This window comes from Populus alba, chromosome 2 (genome assembly GCF_005239225.2).
Source record: "Populus alba chromosome 2, ASM523922v2, whole genome shotgun sequence".
In the NCBI taxonomy this organism is placed as follows: Eukaryota; Viridiplantae; Streptophyta; class Magnoliopsida; order Malpighiales; family Salicaceae; genus Populus; species Populus alba.
The window spans coordinates 962751-977320 of record NC_133285.1 but is presented as its reverse complement, the minus strand read 5'-3'; the positions used below and the strand labels follow the sequence as shown (position 1 = coordinate 977320).

General features: G+C 36.4%; 1 protein-coding gene across 2 annotated transcripts; it reads left to right on the top strand.

Moving 5' to 3' along the window:
• The first annotated feature begins 983 nt into the window (after nucleotides 1–983).
• Nucleotides 984–5410, top strand: LOC118041968 (probable alpha-amylase 2). 2 transcript variants are annotated; one of them, XM_035049467.2, is made up of 13 exons: nucleotides 984–1175; nucleotides 1256–1340; nucleotides 1828–1852; nucleotides 1951–1988; nucleotides 2106–2232; nucleotides 2336–2562; nucleotides 2763–2908; nucleotides 3001–3113; nucleotides 3519–3607; nucleotides 3879–4001; nucleotides 4377–4412; nucleotides 4784–4882; nucleotides 4966–5410. In XM_035049467.2, the coding sequence occupies exons 2-13, from the start codon at nucleotides 1323–1325 to the stop codon at nucleotides 5155–5157; spliced, it is 1233 nt and encodes a 410-aa protein (XP_034905358.1). In that variant the 5' UTR covers nucleotides 984–1175; nucleotides 1256–1322; the 3' UTR covers nucleotides 5158–5410. The 2 variants fall into 2 exon arrangements, with proteins under 2 accessions (XP_034905358.1, XP_034905357.1); XM_035049466.2 differs by having other exon boundaries at nucleotides 984–1340.
• Nucleotides 5411–14570: the final 9160 nt, after the last annotated feature.

The window sequence follows — 14570 nt, the reverse complement described above, 5'->3', positions numbered from 1 at the left end:
TACATCATGAAATAAATAATATTGATATCAAATATTTTTTATTATTCCATTAAACTATGTGCAATGTCTACATACGAAATCTATCCAACAAGGACTATATTTTCCATGGTTTCTTAAGTGCGCAACAACAAAAATTAAATTTTTTAATTTATGTAGTGCTACTAAATAATAAAGATTGTGATATCTTTATTATTGGAATTGCGATCAAAATCCACAAATGCTACGTCATCATGTGATATCTTTCTAATTGATGTAGTGTTATTAAATAATATTAAATACTAGTTTTTCGAGTAAAACACAATTTTTTTAAAAAAAAATTACAATTTCATTACATAAGAAAGTCATTCAACAAGAACTACAATTTCCATGATTTTTTGAGCGTGAAATAAAATTAAGTAAAATATTATCAGGAATAAAATTGAGATTACAGTACGAGTAAATTTAACTCACCTTAAAATTGCTTATGATTAACTGCACTGGTTTTTCGAGAAAAAAAACTAAACTTTTTTCACTGGTTTTTCAAAAAAAAATAAAATTTAAACAGTGCAAAAATTAATGAATCCTATCAAGCAAAATCAAGTTTTGTTTACTTTACCAAACATTGATATATGATTGTGAGTAAACCTTACCCGCAATCTCATTAACAAAAGCGTATAAATCAAATTAACCATAAGAGAGAACTCAGTTGTCAACATCTTCACCGGCCAAAATATGCAACCGCGCAAACGCGCCATCCGCATTTCCGTTACATCACCATAGTCCTTCCCATTCCCAAAACAGCACGTGCTCTCAACACCATCGCCTTCAAATCACAACCGTCCAAGCATTCCCCCCATCAAGATGCCAAACCCCTGATTGGCCGATCCCGACGACAAAAATAAAAAAGAACCGTTGAAGCATAAAGGCAGGCTTACTTTCTCTCGCCCATTTAAAAAAAGCCGATTCCCTTTTCCTAAATTCTCCACTCCGCTCCTTTTACCCTTTGCAACATGTAATATTCGAAACCATTTTTAAATTCTCTTGTAATCGAATTTGCTTTTTCTCAATTGAACGACAACCAAGTGATTGATTCCGATCGAGTGGAGTCACCCACTTAAATTCTCCTCTTAAATTTTCTATTTATAGCCCTAAATGCACCCCAGCAAAATCACGCTGCGATCGCTGCCTCTAGCTCGGTAATCCCTTCTCACTATTCCAATGCCTTGTTTTGTCTCCGCGCTTGAATTCGAACACCGGGAGGTGATTGTGACTGCAGGATTTTTACTCGGATAAAACAAAATAATACGATCCGGCGTCGAATTATTGAAGCCTAGTGGGCCGACATGGTTTTCAACAGTATTGTATGTATCTTGCTTATCACTGTTGCTATTTACTTTCCTGCTCTTAATACTGTGTTATTAATCCCGATTAGGCTGTGATGACTTGTCAACCCAGAACCTCCCGGTTAAATTTTAAATTAAGGTAGCGTTTGATATCGCTATTGAAATTGTGTTTTCTATTTATTTTAATATGATAATAATAAAAATATTTTTTAAAAAATAAAATAATTTATTTTAATAAATTTTTAAATAAAAAAATACTTTAAACCACAATCTTTATCTTACACTCAAACACCTATAATTTTATCTTACACTCAAACACCTATAATAAATAATTCACGGTAAAATCAAATATGATTAACTTTACGACTTGGCAAATACCTGGTTTGATCTTTTTTATATAAAAAAATGATTTTAATTTGAAAATTTTTTAATATAAGCCGGCACTAATCACTTTGCTTTTAAGCTAGAAGCTTGGTTAATTTTTTTTTCTTTTTAACAAATGCAGGGAAACGACCAGCAGACTGATACTGGTATGCTGCTCTTATCATTCCTTTCAGTAATTGTCTCTCTAATTGGATTTTTTGTTCATTAATTATGAACTTTGACGGTGTTAATTACTTTTGGTTAGGAGCTGTGCTGCGGAGCGGAAGAGAAATCCTTCTTCAGGTAATTTTGGGTAGAAAAATATTGAAAGAAACTGTTCATGCCAGACTTCAAATTAGGCTGCTTTAGTCGATGGGCAGGAGTGGAGTTTCTAGGTTTGATTGAAACTTTGCTAAACAGGCTTTTAACTGGGAGTCACATAAGCATGACTGGTGGAGAAAATTGGAGAAGAAAGTTGCTGATATTGCGAAATCTGGGTTTACCACAGCATGGTTGCCGCCGCCTACTAACTCCTTCGCACCCGAAGGTTAGAGGGATAAAGTTGTTATGTTTGAGGCTGATTATGATTTTGTTTATGTGCCTAAGAAAGGCGTGATCTTTGTTTTTAATTTTACTCTTTGTTTTTACAGGTTATCTTCCCCAGAACCTTTATGACCTCAACTCTTCATATGGTTCCGAGCAACTCTTAAGGGCTTTACTTGAAAAGATGAGGCAGTACAATGTTAGAGCAATGGCTGACATTGTTATCAATCACCGGGTTGGAACAACGAAAGGGCACGGAGGAATGTACAATCGTTATGATGGAGTTCCATTATCGTGGGATGAACGTGCTGTTACATCTTGTACTGGTGGATTGGTAAGTTTAGTTTCATGTACGTGGACAGTGTGTGTGTGTGTGTGTGGAGTTTGGGGGAAGTTTATGCAGGTGATCCTATATGGAATAGGAATGGTAAATAGGCTTGCATCTTAATATGATCTGACCATTGATTCCTTGATACTAAGACGGGATACAGAGTCTCAGACACGGATTGCTGACCTGTTATTGCTGCTTTCCAGGGTAATCGAAGCACTGGTGACAACTTCAATGGGGTTCCAAATATTGACCACACTCAACATTTTGTTCGGAAAGACATAACTGCATGGCTGCAGTGGTTACGTAAGAATGTTGGCTTTCAGGATTTCCGTTTTGATTTTGCAAGAGGGTAAACATCTTTTTGCACTGGCAGTGTATTTTTTTATTCTGATAGTTTTATTTTTGCATTCATCACTTACATCTCCACAATCTGCAATTTAGTTATTCTCCAAAATATGTGAAAGAATACATTGAAGGCGCGAAGCCCATATTTTCAGTTGGAGAGTACTGGGATTCTTGCAATTACAATGGCCATTTTTTGGAATACAACCAAGGTATGACTTCTAAATATATCCTGCATCCTTACTCATTGGCATACTTTCAGCCATGCCACCTAAAGATAGGAGTACTCTCTTTCCATAATATTTTGGGGTCTGGATTAGCTAGGGGAATGTCACACCTGTAATTAATAAAGGTTTGCTTGCATAGCTTTTGATGTCTGGATTACTCACTGTTTCCATGTCCCACTTTTCCCCTCTTCTCCTTCTTGCCTCTTTTCATACTCTCAGGTTTTGTTCGTCAATTCTTGATTTCAATTTACACTTGTGTTATTTGCACTTTCCTACTATAAACATGTCTTCATTAAAAATCTTGAACAGGACTTTAAAATGCTGCTTTGTTGATCGTGATGCCTTTGGGTACTTTTATGCTTAACATTGTTCTGTAAATTCCTCCATCAGACAGCCATAGGCAGCGGATAGTCAATTGGATTGATTTAACAGGCCAGCTCTCAGCTGCATTTGACTTCACAACAAAGGGAATTCTTCAGGTACTTCGAGGGATATCATATCACTGAACATTTTTCTTTGATTATTTCTTGACTTGATGGAACCGACTAACTAATTTATCAGGCTAATTTTTGGATGACGCTAGGACAACTGCAGATATTTTATATTTTAGTTGTGAGCCTCTTTCGTTTGAGATAAAATAAGTCTTAATCGAATGGGTAGTGTTCAATATAATAAAGTGGCATAAGAAGCTATATTCTTCTATGGTTACATCACTTTTCTGGTAATACCAATTCCTGATTTTCAATGAAGGAAGCTGTAAAGGGGCAATTCTGGCGTCTGCGTGACCCGCAAGGAAAGCCACCAGGTGTAATGGGATGGTGGCCTTCGAGGGCTGTCACATTCATTGACAACCATGACACAGGCTCAACACAGGTATCCAATATTTTTCTATTATCATTGAAAGAATAGACAGATGGTCTCTCCTTGTTTTTCGTTCTTTGCTTCTGCTGGGCAGTTTTATGGTCTTGCGGTCCTGATATATTAAGCCGAGCAACTTAAACCTAATTTGTGCTAGAACTTGAGTTTCTCCACCACTGATGCTTTGTAAAGGTTGTAGAAAGTACCGATTAGCATATGAGATAGGCTGCTGGGAAACCCCCCCTACACACACACACTCCCACCCATCCTAATCCAATCTATTTATCACCTTCAAATGCAAGTTGATAATTGTGCAGTATCAGTGATCAAGATTTTTTCTTCTTTTTTCAAATAGTAAGTAATATCTTTCTGATCATTTCATTGATGCAGGCTCATTGGCCTTTCCCTTCGGATCATATCATGGAGGTACGTCGACTTATGTTCAATATGCAAATTTGTTGAATACGCTGAATGATTTGTGCTCCCCATGATTTAAACTGGACAGCGAAGACAACCTGTGTTAACATGGATCCATTTGTTCAGTTCTTTTTTGTTGTTTGGTTTTAAAGGTTAGGGGTTTCGATGGAAAGAAAACTGGAGAATTTTGAAGTCCTTTATGGCTGGTGTCACGTTCAGTTTTCTATTAAATGAAGTTAATAGCTGATCCTTAATATTCTTGTTTAGGGCTGTCTGTGCAACAACGTTGTCTTGTTTTGAACCAAAGGTCTGAAATTCGAATTTTGGACAGTGATGTTGAAGTTATTGGACCTGACTTCTTGTTCCATGGTCTGCTGCAGGGTTATGCTTACTTACTTACACATCCAGGGATGCCGACAGTTTTCTACGATCACTTCTATGACTGGGGTAATTCTATTCATGAGCAGATTGTGAAATTGGTACGTTAAATTGTGAATTTCTTTCTGTTGAATTCTTCACCCGGGGAAGGTCTTCTCCTTTGTAACTTCCTCCAAATCCGCAGATTGACATTCGGAAGCATCAAGATATCCACAGCCGATCATCTATCAAGATTTTTGAGGCCCAGCCAAACCTTTATTCTGCAATTATTGGTGAGAAGGTTTGCATGAAGATTGGGGATGGTTCCTGGTGCCCTGCGGGTAAGGAGTGGACGCTTGCAACCTGTGGCCACCGATACGCCGTGTGGCAAAAATAATCCTCCTCTTTCCACCCCTAGTAGTTGCCCCCAGTTCTGCTATTTTCTTTAAGGGGAGGATGGGTGCAGAATATATGGCAGAGGTGAGAGGCCACTTCTACGGCTACCAAAATAGTACAAATAGTGGATGAGTGATGCCCTTTTCGCATTGGAAATCACTGTACTAATAAAAATAAAATCCACTGCTTTGAAGCATGTTGTCCATTGCCAATATATATATAGTAGCTGCGTTCCTTTTATTTTCCTTTTTGCAGTTCACTTGTTCCATCCAAAGTGCTTCATGACACCGAAAATTATTAGTTTTAGTTTTTAGCAACACCAAAGTTTTTTGTATTAGTTTTAGTTTATACTTTTGTGTTTATGAAAGATGGGAGCCTTACTGGCTACATATTGCCAACTACCAAGCCACACCCACGGCCTGAGGTCGATTGGTGTGTAAACCAGCCCACCAGATGGGCTTCCTGGGCTCGAGGCTTCGAGCCTCGATGGCTACCTGTTGTAGTGGGTCCTGCGGACCTTCTCTGGACCACAAAATCAGAAAACTGTGGACAGAGAAGAAGAAACCGATGGTTATACGAGTGTTATTGAGAGGCAGGCATGAGATTGTGGAAGACACTAATCATTGCATTGACTTGTTTATTAAGCTTTGCTTTGTGCGAAGTAAACAAAGTCTAAACACCATTAACATTTAAATAAAGCTAGCAAGAGCTTTTTGGACAAAGTTGCACTTGCACAATAATGTGTAAAGTTGTCCCACGATGATCCGCTAGGAAGAAAAGAAAGGCAAACCTCGAATCAGTCCCTAAACTACATAAGCATTCTCGATTTAGTTAGTCCGTAAACAACTTTCTGTTTCCATCAGGTCCCTAAGTTTAATCATATTCTCAATCGACATCCTCTTTCACCTCTGTTGTTGATGGATTTTGTAGGGAGCCAGGCCTGGTTCTTAATTTCATAAATTGGTTGAAAAATCCAATCGAGATGAAACGTTCTTGTAGACACTTAATTGAGATTAAAATCGTAAACCGTAGACGAATTTGAGGATAGACAGAGAAGCAATATACGATGTATGGACATGAAGCACGAGCTCGTCAAGGCATAAAGCCACAGCTGCAGGCAGATAATGTCTGGTGTTAAGAGAGAATCTACAGTTTACATGGAGAAGACGTTGGTTAGCACTTGCTGGCTGTCTCGTAGTGGAAAAAACAAAAACAATGAATAAATGGGACATAATCTTCGCTTGTTTTTATTATAAAATTTTATATGAAAAATATTTAAATTAGTGTTTAACGAAAACAATCTTAAGAATAAATGAAGTATAATCTTTTTTTTTTTTTTTTTGGTTGAAATAACATAAATTCATCTATAAACAAATTAATTTTTATATCAACGTCTATATCACTCTAACCAAGGTTTTTTTTTTTTTTTTTTTTTTGTGGGTTTCAAAACACAGCAGCATTAGAGAATTCACCACTTTAGACCGGTAATAATGGCTATCACTAGCATGGTTGCATGGCGCCATGCCGTGTGTGTGTACAATACCTGATGCTGGGGTATGTTTTCTAGTAGATTTGAGAGAGGGTAGTCACATGACAAGAGAGCTGGCAAGATGCTCTCACCTATCATAATCACACCCATCGTCATCGACCTCATCATTTGTGTTTTGAAACTCTAAAAAACACAGCTTCCCCACACATCGCCAGTGTTTGCTGGTGTAATTGTTTTCGTAAGTATTTTGTTCTTGTTATAAATATATAAATATAATATATATTCTTTATTTTTTAAAAATTACCTTTTATATTAGTATATTAAAATACTTTAAAAACACAAAAAAATTAATTTAAAATAAAATTTTTAAGATGTTTTTACTCTTTTTTTCCTTTTCCCCGTAAGACCAGACAGCTCTCTCTTCTCTTCTCTCTCTTTCTGCCATGCGATACACGCTGCAGAGTGCAGTGGTGTGAAAATCTGTCATTAATTGAAAATTGTAAAGATGAAAAACAAAACCCCCATTTCGATCCTCAATCATCATCACTACTCTTCTTTAGCTCTATTCAATATTCTCCACGCATCGCTCTCTCATAATACTCTCTGCAATCTTTTCAGTTTCCCAATAAAAGGGGTCAACCTCTCAGGCTCTAGCCGGAGTTCTAAAACCAGGATGGATTTCTGGAGCATGATGCTTTTCGGTGCACCTCAAACTTGAAAACTTATTAAATTAATAATTTTTAGTATTTTATTATAGTTTTAATATGTTCCTGTTAAAAATAAAAAGAAGAATATTTTAATGAATTCTCAAATATTTAATTCAAGTCAAATCATAAATAGAAGAATCACTCTACCAACCCACTAGTACTAGTCATCTTATAACAATGCTCTTGCGTCAGAACTTGGAAGTAACATTGTGGCAAGTTCTTGGCACTAAAATCCCTTGACTCGGATGGCATTATTTTTTCAGAAAGCATCCCTTTTCTTGACTTGGATACACGTACAAATCTCCTTCGATCTCCATCACAGATAAAATTGTCATGATCTGTAAGATCGATCTCCAGCCCAGAACAAAATCAATGCTTGCGTTTGATGGTTTCGACACAAATTAACAGCATTAAAATATTGGCGATGACCTACTTGAGATAATCATAATTACATGAGAGGCACACCGCATGCATCAAAAGTTAAGGATGGTAGAGAGTCATGATGATTGATGCATGGCCGCAGCACAAACGCGACTCCTTTACTCATGAAAATAATAGAGCTATTGATAATATACGAGCAGCAAATAGGTTGACATCGTTCTTTGGTTTTGACCAGACGATCGAAGAGAGTTACGCACCTTGTCCCGATTCAAAACCATTGATTTCACATGGTAAAAACTTTCTCCTGTCAACCCTTGTCTGCCACTCTTGTGGCCAAGATCTGCAGCAAATTCTCATTTCGAATTTAAGGTCATTGTGTTCCCCAACAAAACTCTGCATGAGGACCTAATTGCACTAATCGTGCATGATGATTCAACTCTTCCTGGTGAAGTTTTTCCCTCTAGCTGCCATTTTAATGGTAGTTTTTGTTCAGGGAAGTGTTTGTAACATGGTTAAACCCGCTTTTCAAAATGTTTTATAAATTATTTTTATCTGAAAAATTATTAAATTGATTTTTTAGGTGTTTTTGATGATTTTTACATGTTATATTAAAAAAATATTTTAATATATTTTTAATTAAAAATTACTTTTAAAAATAAGTGCATCAACAAACATATAATTTCTCATGTCTTATTGTCTTCTAACTTTTCAAAGAAGGAAGGTGTGGACATGTCCATATCTTCTTTTGTTTTGGTTCCGTGCTTCCTAGCTTGTATACTTGTTCATCGAAATTGAAAATTAATAAGATCTTATACTATTGAAATTTTCCCATTTTTTTTTTTAATATCAAGAGGTAGTATGAAACTAATCAATGGGTATCAAGTTTATTTCTCATATGATTATAAATTTATATTGATTTGATATATTTAAAAAAACTTAATAATTTTTTTTTTGTGTTGGTTAATTTTACGTGTGGTGATCAACCATTAAAGTTTTTTTTTTTAAAAAAACTTCATTTACTATCAATCCAACCCCTTAAGTTTGCATTTTCAACCTTTTAAACCTTCTTTTACTCATCACATAATTTGAAAATTAAGAAGTATTCCAAAGAAAATAAAATTGACTTTAATCACTGAGTTGTTGGTTACATATCTTTTCGAACTAAAGTTATATTTGATACTACGGGGTGAAACTTTTGGAGATAAAATGTTGAAAGAGCAGCATTTAAGGGTGAAGTGTTGAGGATGTAAGAAAAGGTTAATTAAGGGGTAAAGTGTTACAAATGTTTGGTTTGAGATAGTAAAATCATGAATATAGTGAGTTTCAATAAACATAAAATCACTTTTTAGGAAATTATAATTATAAAAAATTAAACAGCACATATTTGTGGAAAGGAAAAAATAGAGAAAATAGAATATTGTTATTTTTCTTGGAAAAAAAGAGGGAAGGGCACAAAATCCAAAAAAAATTATCCTGAAAAATTTATTTATTTCTCTCTTCGCAAAGTTAACATTAACTATTTTTATATAGTTAAACTTTGGCCTGCTTGAAGAATTTTCCTTCAAATTTATACCAAAAACATAAGTTAGGATTAAAATTTATAAGGATAGTTTTTCATTGATTTTACTTTCCCATCAAATATTTTCATATCAAAGAACTATCAAAAACCTAAGAGAATAAGCTAATTTTCACAAGTTCACATTAACTCTTATTTTTCTTATTACTTTTAATTGATGAAAATAAATCAAAAATAATATTAAATAATAATCTCAACTCAAAATCTAAATTATTGCTATAATTTATACTAATCTTATATATATATATATATATATATATATATATATATAAAGAAAAAAAAAGAAGCAAAACCCTTGGCCTGTAAATTTAGAATTTTTCCTCTGGTTACAAGCAGGCAACATCCAACAGAAACCTTAGAGTAATTAACAGTCAGAATTATGAATCTCAAATTGAAAAATCGGACACATAGCTTTAGTAGAAATGAAAAACTTGGATTAGGAGACAGAAATGGAAATGGCGAATTAATACTATGTCAAGGAATGATAGATTAGATAGTGATCCTGTTCGTCTGACCAGCACCGATGGGCATGATTGGCATGATCTTTTTCATAAAGTGGAAAATCCAAAGCCTTGCTGATGAACTTTTTTGAAGCTTTAGTTACCTGAGAGCAGATCCACTTCGACCCCATTAATCATGAAAAACAATGGACTTCCATGCATCGAGCTCTGCAAATATGCTAAAAGGGTCTCCCACTTCGAAGCAAAACACCTTCCACAGCCACTTCCTATTACTTCTTTTACTAGGTTCAAAATTCAACCACTAGCTAGTCAATGAAAATTCTGCCCACCCACCCCACCCCTCCCCAAGCCACTTCCTCTTACTTTACTAGGTTCGAAATTCAACCACTAGCTAGTCAATGAAAACTCTGCCTTGGTTGGACGTGGAGGGATGTGATCTTGCGTATGATAATGTCGTGTGTGATCATGTGATGAATGTTATTTTTTTTAAAAATATTTCTTATTTTAAAATGTATTAGAAAAATACATATAGTTTTACTCTACAAATGTTGAATCTCAAATTCAAACGTACGACTTTCTCCCATTTGCTAATGAAATAGTCTGGGATAGAACCATTGAAGCACTAATTCATCTGGAACAGAAGTTTTTTCCCATGATTTGGAAACTGTAGAAAAAGAGAGAGGATTTACTAGGTGATTTCTTTTCAACACTTCTTTTTTGCAATAGTAACCTGGGGTATTGGACATCTCCCACCCCCAAAAAAAGTCACCCCCGCAGTTGCACCCATCTTATGTGCTCTCTGAAAAAGAACAAAAGTCATACAGATTGAGGATAAAAGTCGACACTCGAAGTTGCAGCGAGCAGGGAACAAAGCTCATGAACTTTTACCGAAGGTTGGACTTAGCCATTAAGCTAAAGAAGGAAAAAGAACTTCTGTTTCCCACGTCTAATTTTGGATATCATGTATATATGCCGGTTTAATTTTAACTCCCACACCATTAAGTTTTCATGAAATCATGCCCATTTTCTTCAATGTCTTTTAATTTTAGCGTGGATTAGTTTCTTTATACTTAGAAAGTGGTCCAAATTTTTATCTAATCTTAACATTTAAAAAACAAAAAAGAACTTGGAAGTGATAGTTTAGATGTCATTGAGGGAGTACAAATCTTAAATTCTTATCTAATAACTATCAAGTGTTTTTTTTTTTAATTAATTATTTAATATAATATTAGAATTTTAATATCGAAACAACTATGAATTCAAAATATATTATTCTATTTTATTTTTTAATTAACAACACAAAATAACATGAAAATATACAAACTTGAAGTACAAAAAATTTGAAAGTGTTAAAAATATACAAAAACTAATTTTAAGATGTCATTTAAGCTTAAATTTTGACAGTAACTAAACCCATAGCCCAAGATATACAGAGTCATGCATTGAATGCCTTTGATCTCCCTCCCCTATTCTGATTAGCCCCATTCTGTCACTCCCTTTCTTTCAGAATCAATATTCTATCCTTGGAATAAAGCAAGTTCATGTCATTTGTTCTATCACCAACTCGGTGTACAGATTGATATGATTTATGGGTCCATTTTCTCTTACAACACTAGATGGCAATTTGCTAGGTGTTTGTTGTTGACCTCCTTGTTCCCGTCAGTCAGGGAAATTCTTGCCAGGCTTAATCTTGGAAAGATCCCCTTCAATTCAAGGTGTATAACAGGGAATGCTTTTATCTCCAAGCTTTTGAAATGGGCTATCAAACATTGAACAAGACGAGCATTTACGAGTCGGTGACTGCTGTTTTTCCGCGACTCATTAACTTGGTGAACATCTTGGGGAACGTAAAAGACGACTCCGCCATGTACCATGGGTGAAAAAATTACCCGTAAGTGAAAGTGAATGCTAATGCGATGTGGAATAGTCTTGGTAATTTCAATGGAAATAATGCTAGAATTTCTTATTATAGCTTTTCTTTAACATGAGCTTACAGGTAAGTGGAAAAATTGAAATAACAAGTTGGAAGGTAATTATCTTAATGAAACTGAATGAAAAAGAACAATGCTAATTTGATAAACCCTAATCTAGATTTCTAGGCAGTTTCGAGGTAGCCCGGGCCTCCTGGGTGAATGAGATTTGCTTCAAAGCAATTTCCTACCTCCTGCTGCGCCTCCCTTCTCCTTTTATTGTAACTCTCGGTTAATTGAGAATTAAGAATATTAGATAGAATTGACAGCTGTTTTATTGATCAGTGTTGTATTTGGATTTTTTTTCTTCTTCTAAACGGTATCATATTTGGACTCCTTCTCTTCTCCCAAACAGTGTCGTTTGCCTTTAAACTTACTCCCTTGCCAGCTGTCAACCACAGGAGTTTCTTCATCTCAGCCCTCCACGTAAGTGCTTCTTTTCCAATCTTGACCATATATGTGCTAACTTTATTTCTTTGCTGTAGGTGAGTCTTCTCTAATACGTCTCCTTCATTTCTTCCCCCGGCCTCAGCTTGAACTTGCTCCTTTAGACATTGCCGGACTGTTACAACTCTCTCCCCTTTAAAAAACCTTGCCCTCAAGGTGAGGGTAAGACTCTTTTAACCACTTTTCATCGACCCAAACGGCGTCTTCTTTGGGTTGTCCTTCCCATCTTAATAGTACTTCTTCCTTTGTCTTCCTCCTTGAGACTTGGCTCCTTCGGTCAAGTACCTCTGCTAGTTCTGGCTGAGGATTCCTTTTGGGTTCGAGAGTGGGTAGCTTCGGTTAAGGAATGGTTCCTTTCCCCACCCATTTCTTCAGCAGCGAGACATGGAACGTGTTGTGGATGCGGCTTCCTTGGGAAGATCTAACTGGTAAGCCACTTCTCCCACCTTCTTTAGAATTTTGAATGGCCCGGAATATTTGTATGCTAACTTTCCATTTTTATTTTTTGGCATGCTGGACTGTCTGAATGGCTGGAGTCTGAGGTAAACCCATTCCCCCTCTTTGAACTGGGTCTTTTTTCTGCCTTTATCTGCTTGTTTCTTTTGTCTCTCCTGAGCTCGAGCTAAGTTGTGTTTAATTTCTGCAATTTGTTCTGTTCTGTGTTGCAATTGTTCCTTTGCTGCGTGATTTTTTACTGACCCGAGAATATAATCTATGAGGCTTGGGGGTGGGTAACTGTAAATTGCTTCAAATGGGGTAGTTTTGATGGATGTGTTGTAACTGGTATTGTAACAATATTCGGCCATGGTCAGCCAATTAGACCAGCCCTTCGGGTTATCTCCTACATAGCATCTTAAATATCCTTCCAATGTTTTGTTAGTTGCCTTTGTCTGCCCGTCGGTTTGGGGGTGGTAGGCTGTTGACATCAGCAGCTTAACCCCTTGAGTTTGGAATAACTCTTCCAAAAAATTGCTAGTGATAGTAGGATCTTTGTCTGATACTATGTTGTCTGGTAGTCCATGCAGTTTCATTACATGCTGTGAGAACAAATTGGCGATTTTTGTCGCGCTGTAGGGGTGGGATACAGGGATAAAATGGGCATATTTGGTAAACCTATCCACAACTACCATAATTACTGAGTATTGATTAGATTTAGGTAGTCTTTCTATAAAATCCATAGATATGGATGACCATGGTCTATGGGGTATAGGTAAAGGTTGCAAGAGTCCTGAGGGTTTTGTGTTTTCTCCTTTTGCTCTTTGGCAGACTTCACACTGTTTGATATAGGTTTGTATATCTGATTTCATTCCTACCTAAAAGAAATCTCTCCTTGCCCTTTTTAGTATTCTCTCAAAGCCCGCGTGTCCCGATGATGGGCTATCATGTATATAATTTAGGATGACTGTTTTTATAGGGCTGTATTGACTTATGTAAACTCTTTGTTTGTAGTATAGTATCCCCCCCTTAAAATGGTATTTCAAAGAGCCTATGGTTTCCTGGTCTAGTTGTTGCATGATAGCTTGAATCTCCGAATTATTTTTATAGCTATCTTTTAATTGATAAGCCCAGTTAACAATTGGAGTAGAGATAGCCCATAGTGTACCTTTTTCTGTGGTGTCCTCCTGTCTAGAGAGTGCATCAACTGCTAGGTTCTCCTTTCCTACTCGAAACTCGACTATGAAGTCATATCCAATCAATTTAGATAACCATTTCTGTTGTGTGGGTGTTCCAACCCGCTGCTCCAATAAATACTTGAGGCTTTGTTGATCCGTCTTAACCTTAAAGGCTTGGCCCAAAAGGTAAGGCCTCCATTTCTGAACCGTAGTGACCAGTGCTAAAAACTCCTTCTCATAGGTGGATAGTGATAGTTCCCTTCCCTTTAGGCTTTTGCTGAAATAAGAAATGGGTCTGCCTCCTTGCATTAGCACTGCACCGAGTCCTGTACCTGAGGCATCACACTCTACTACAAAAATTTGGTTGAAATCTGGTAGTGTTAGGACTGGGGGGGTTGATACGACCTGTTTTAGTTGTTCAAAGGCTTTATCTGCTTCTGAATCCCATTTGAAGGCCCCGTTTTTCAATAGTCTAGTTAGGGGACCAGGAATCGCCCCATAACCCTAGATGAACCTGCGGTAGTAGCCTGTCAATCCTAAAAAACCCCTTAGTGCTTTGAGTGTGTTTGGTCTAGGCCACTTGATCATTGACTCCACTTTGCTAGGGTCAACATGTACTCCCTGATCACTTTTATTGATCAGTGTTGTATTTGGACTCTTTTTCTTCTCCCAAACGGTATCGTATTTGGACTCCTTTTCTTCTCCCAAACGGTGTCGTTTGCCTTTAAACTTACTCCCTTGCCAACTGTCAGCCGCAGGAGTTTCTTCAT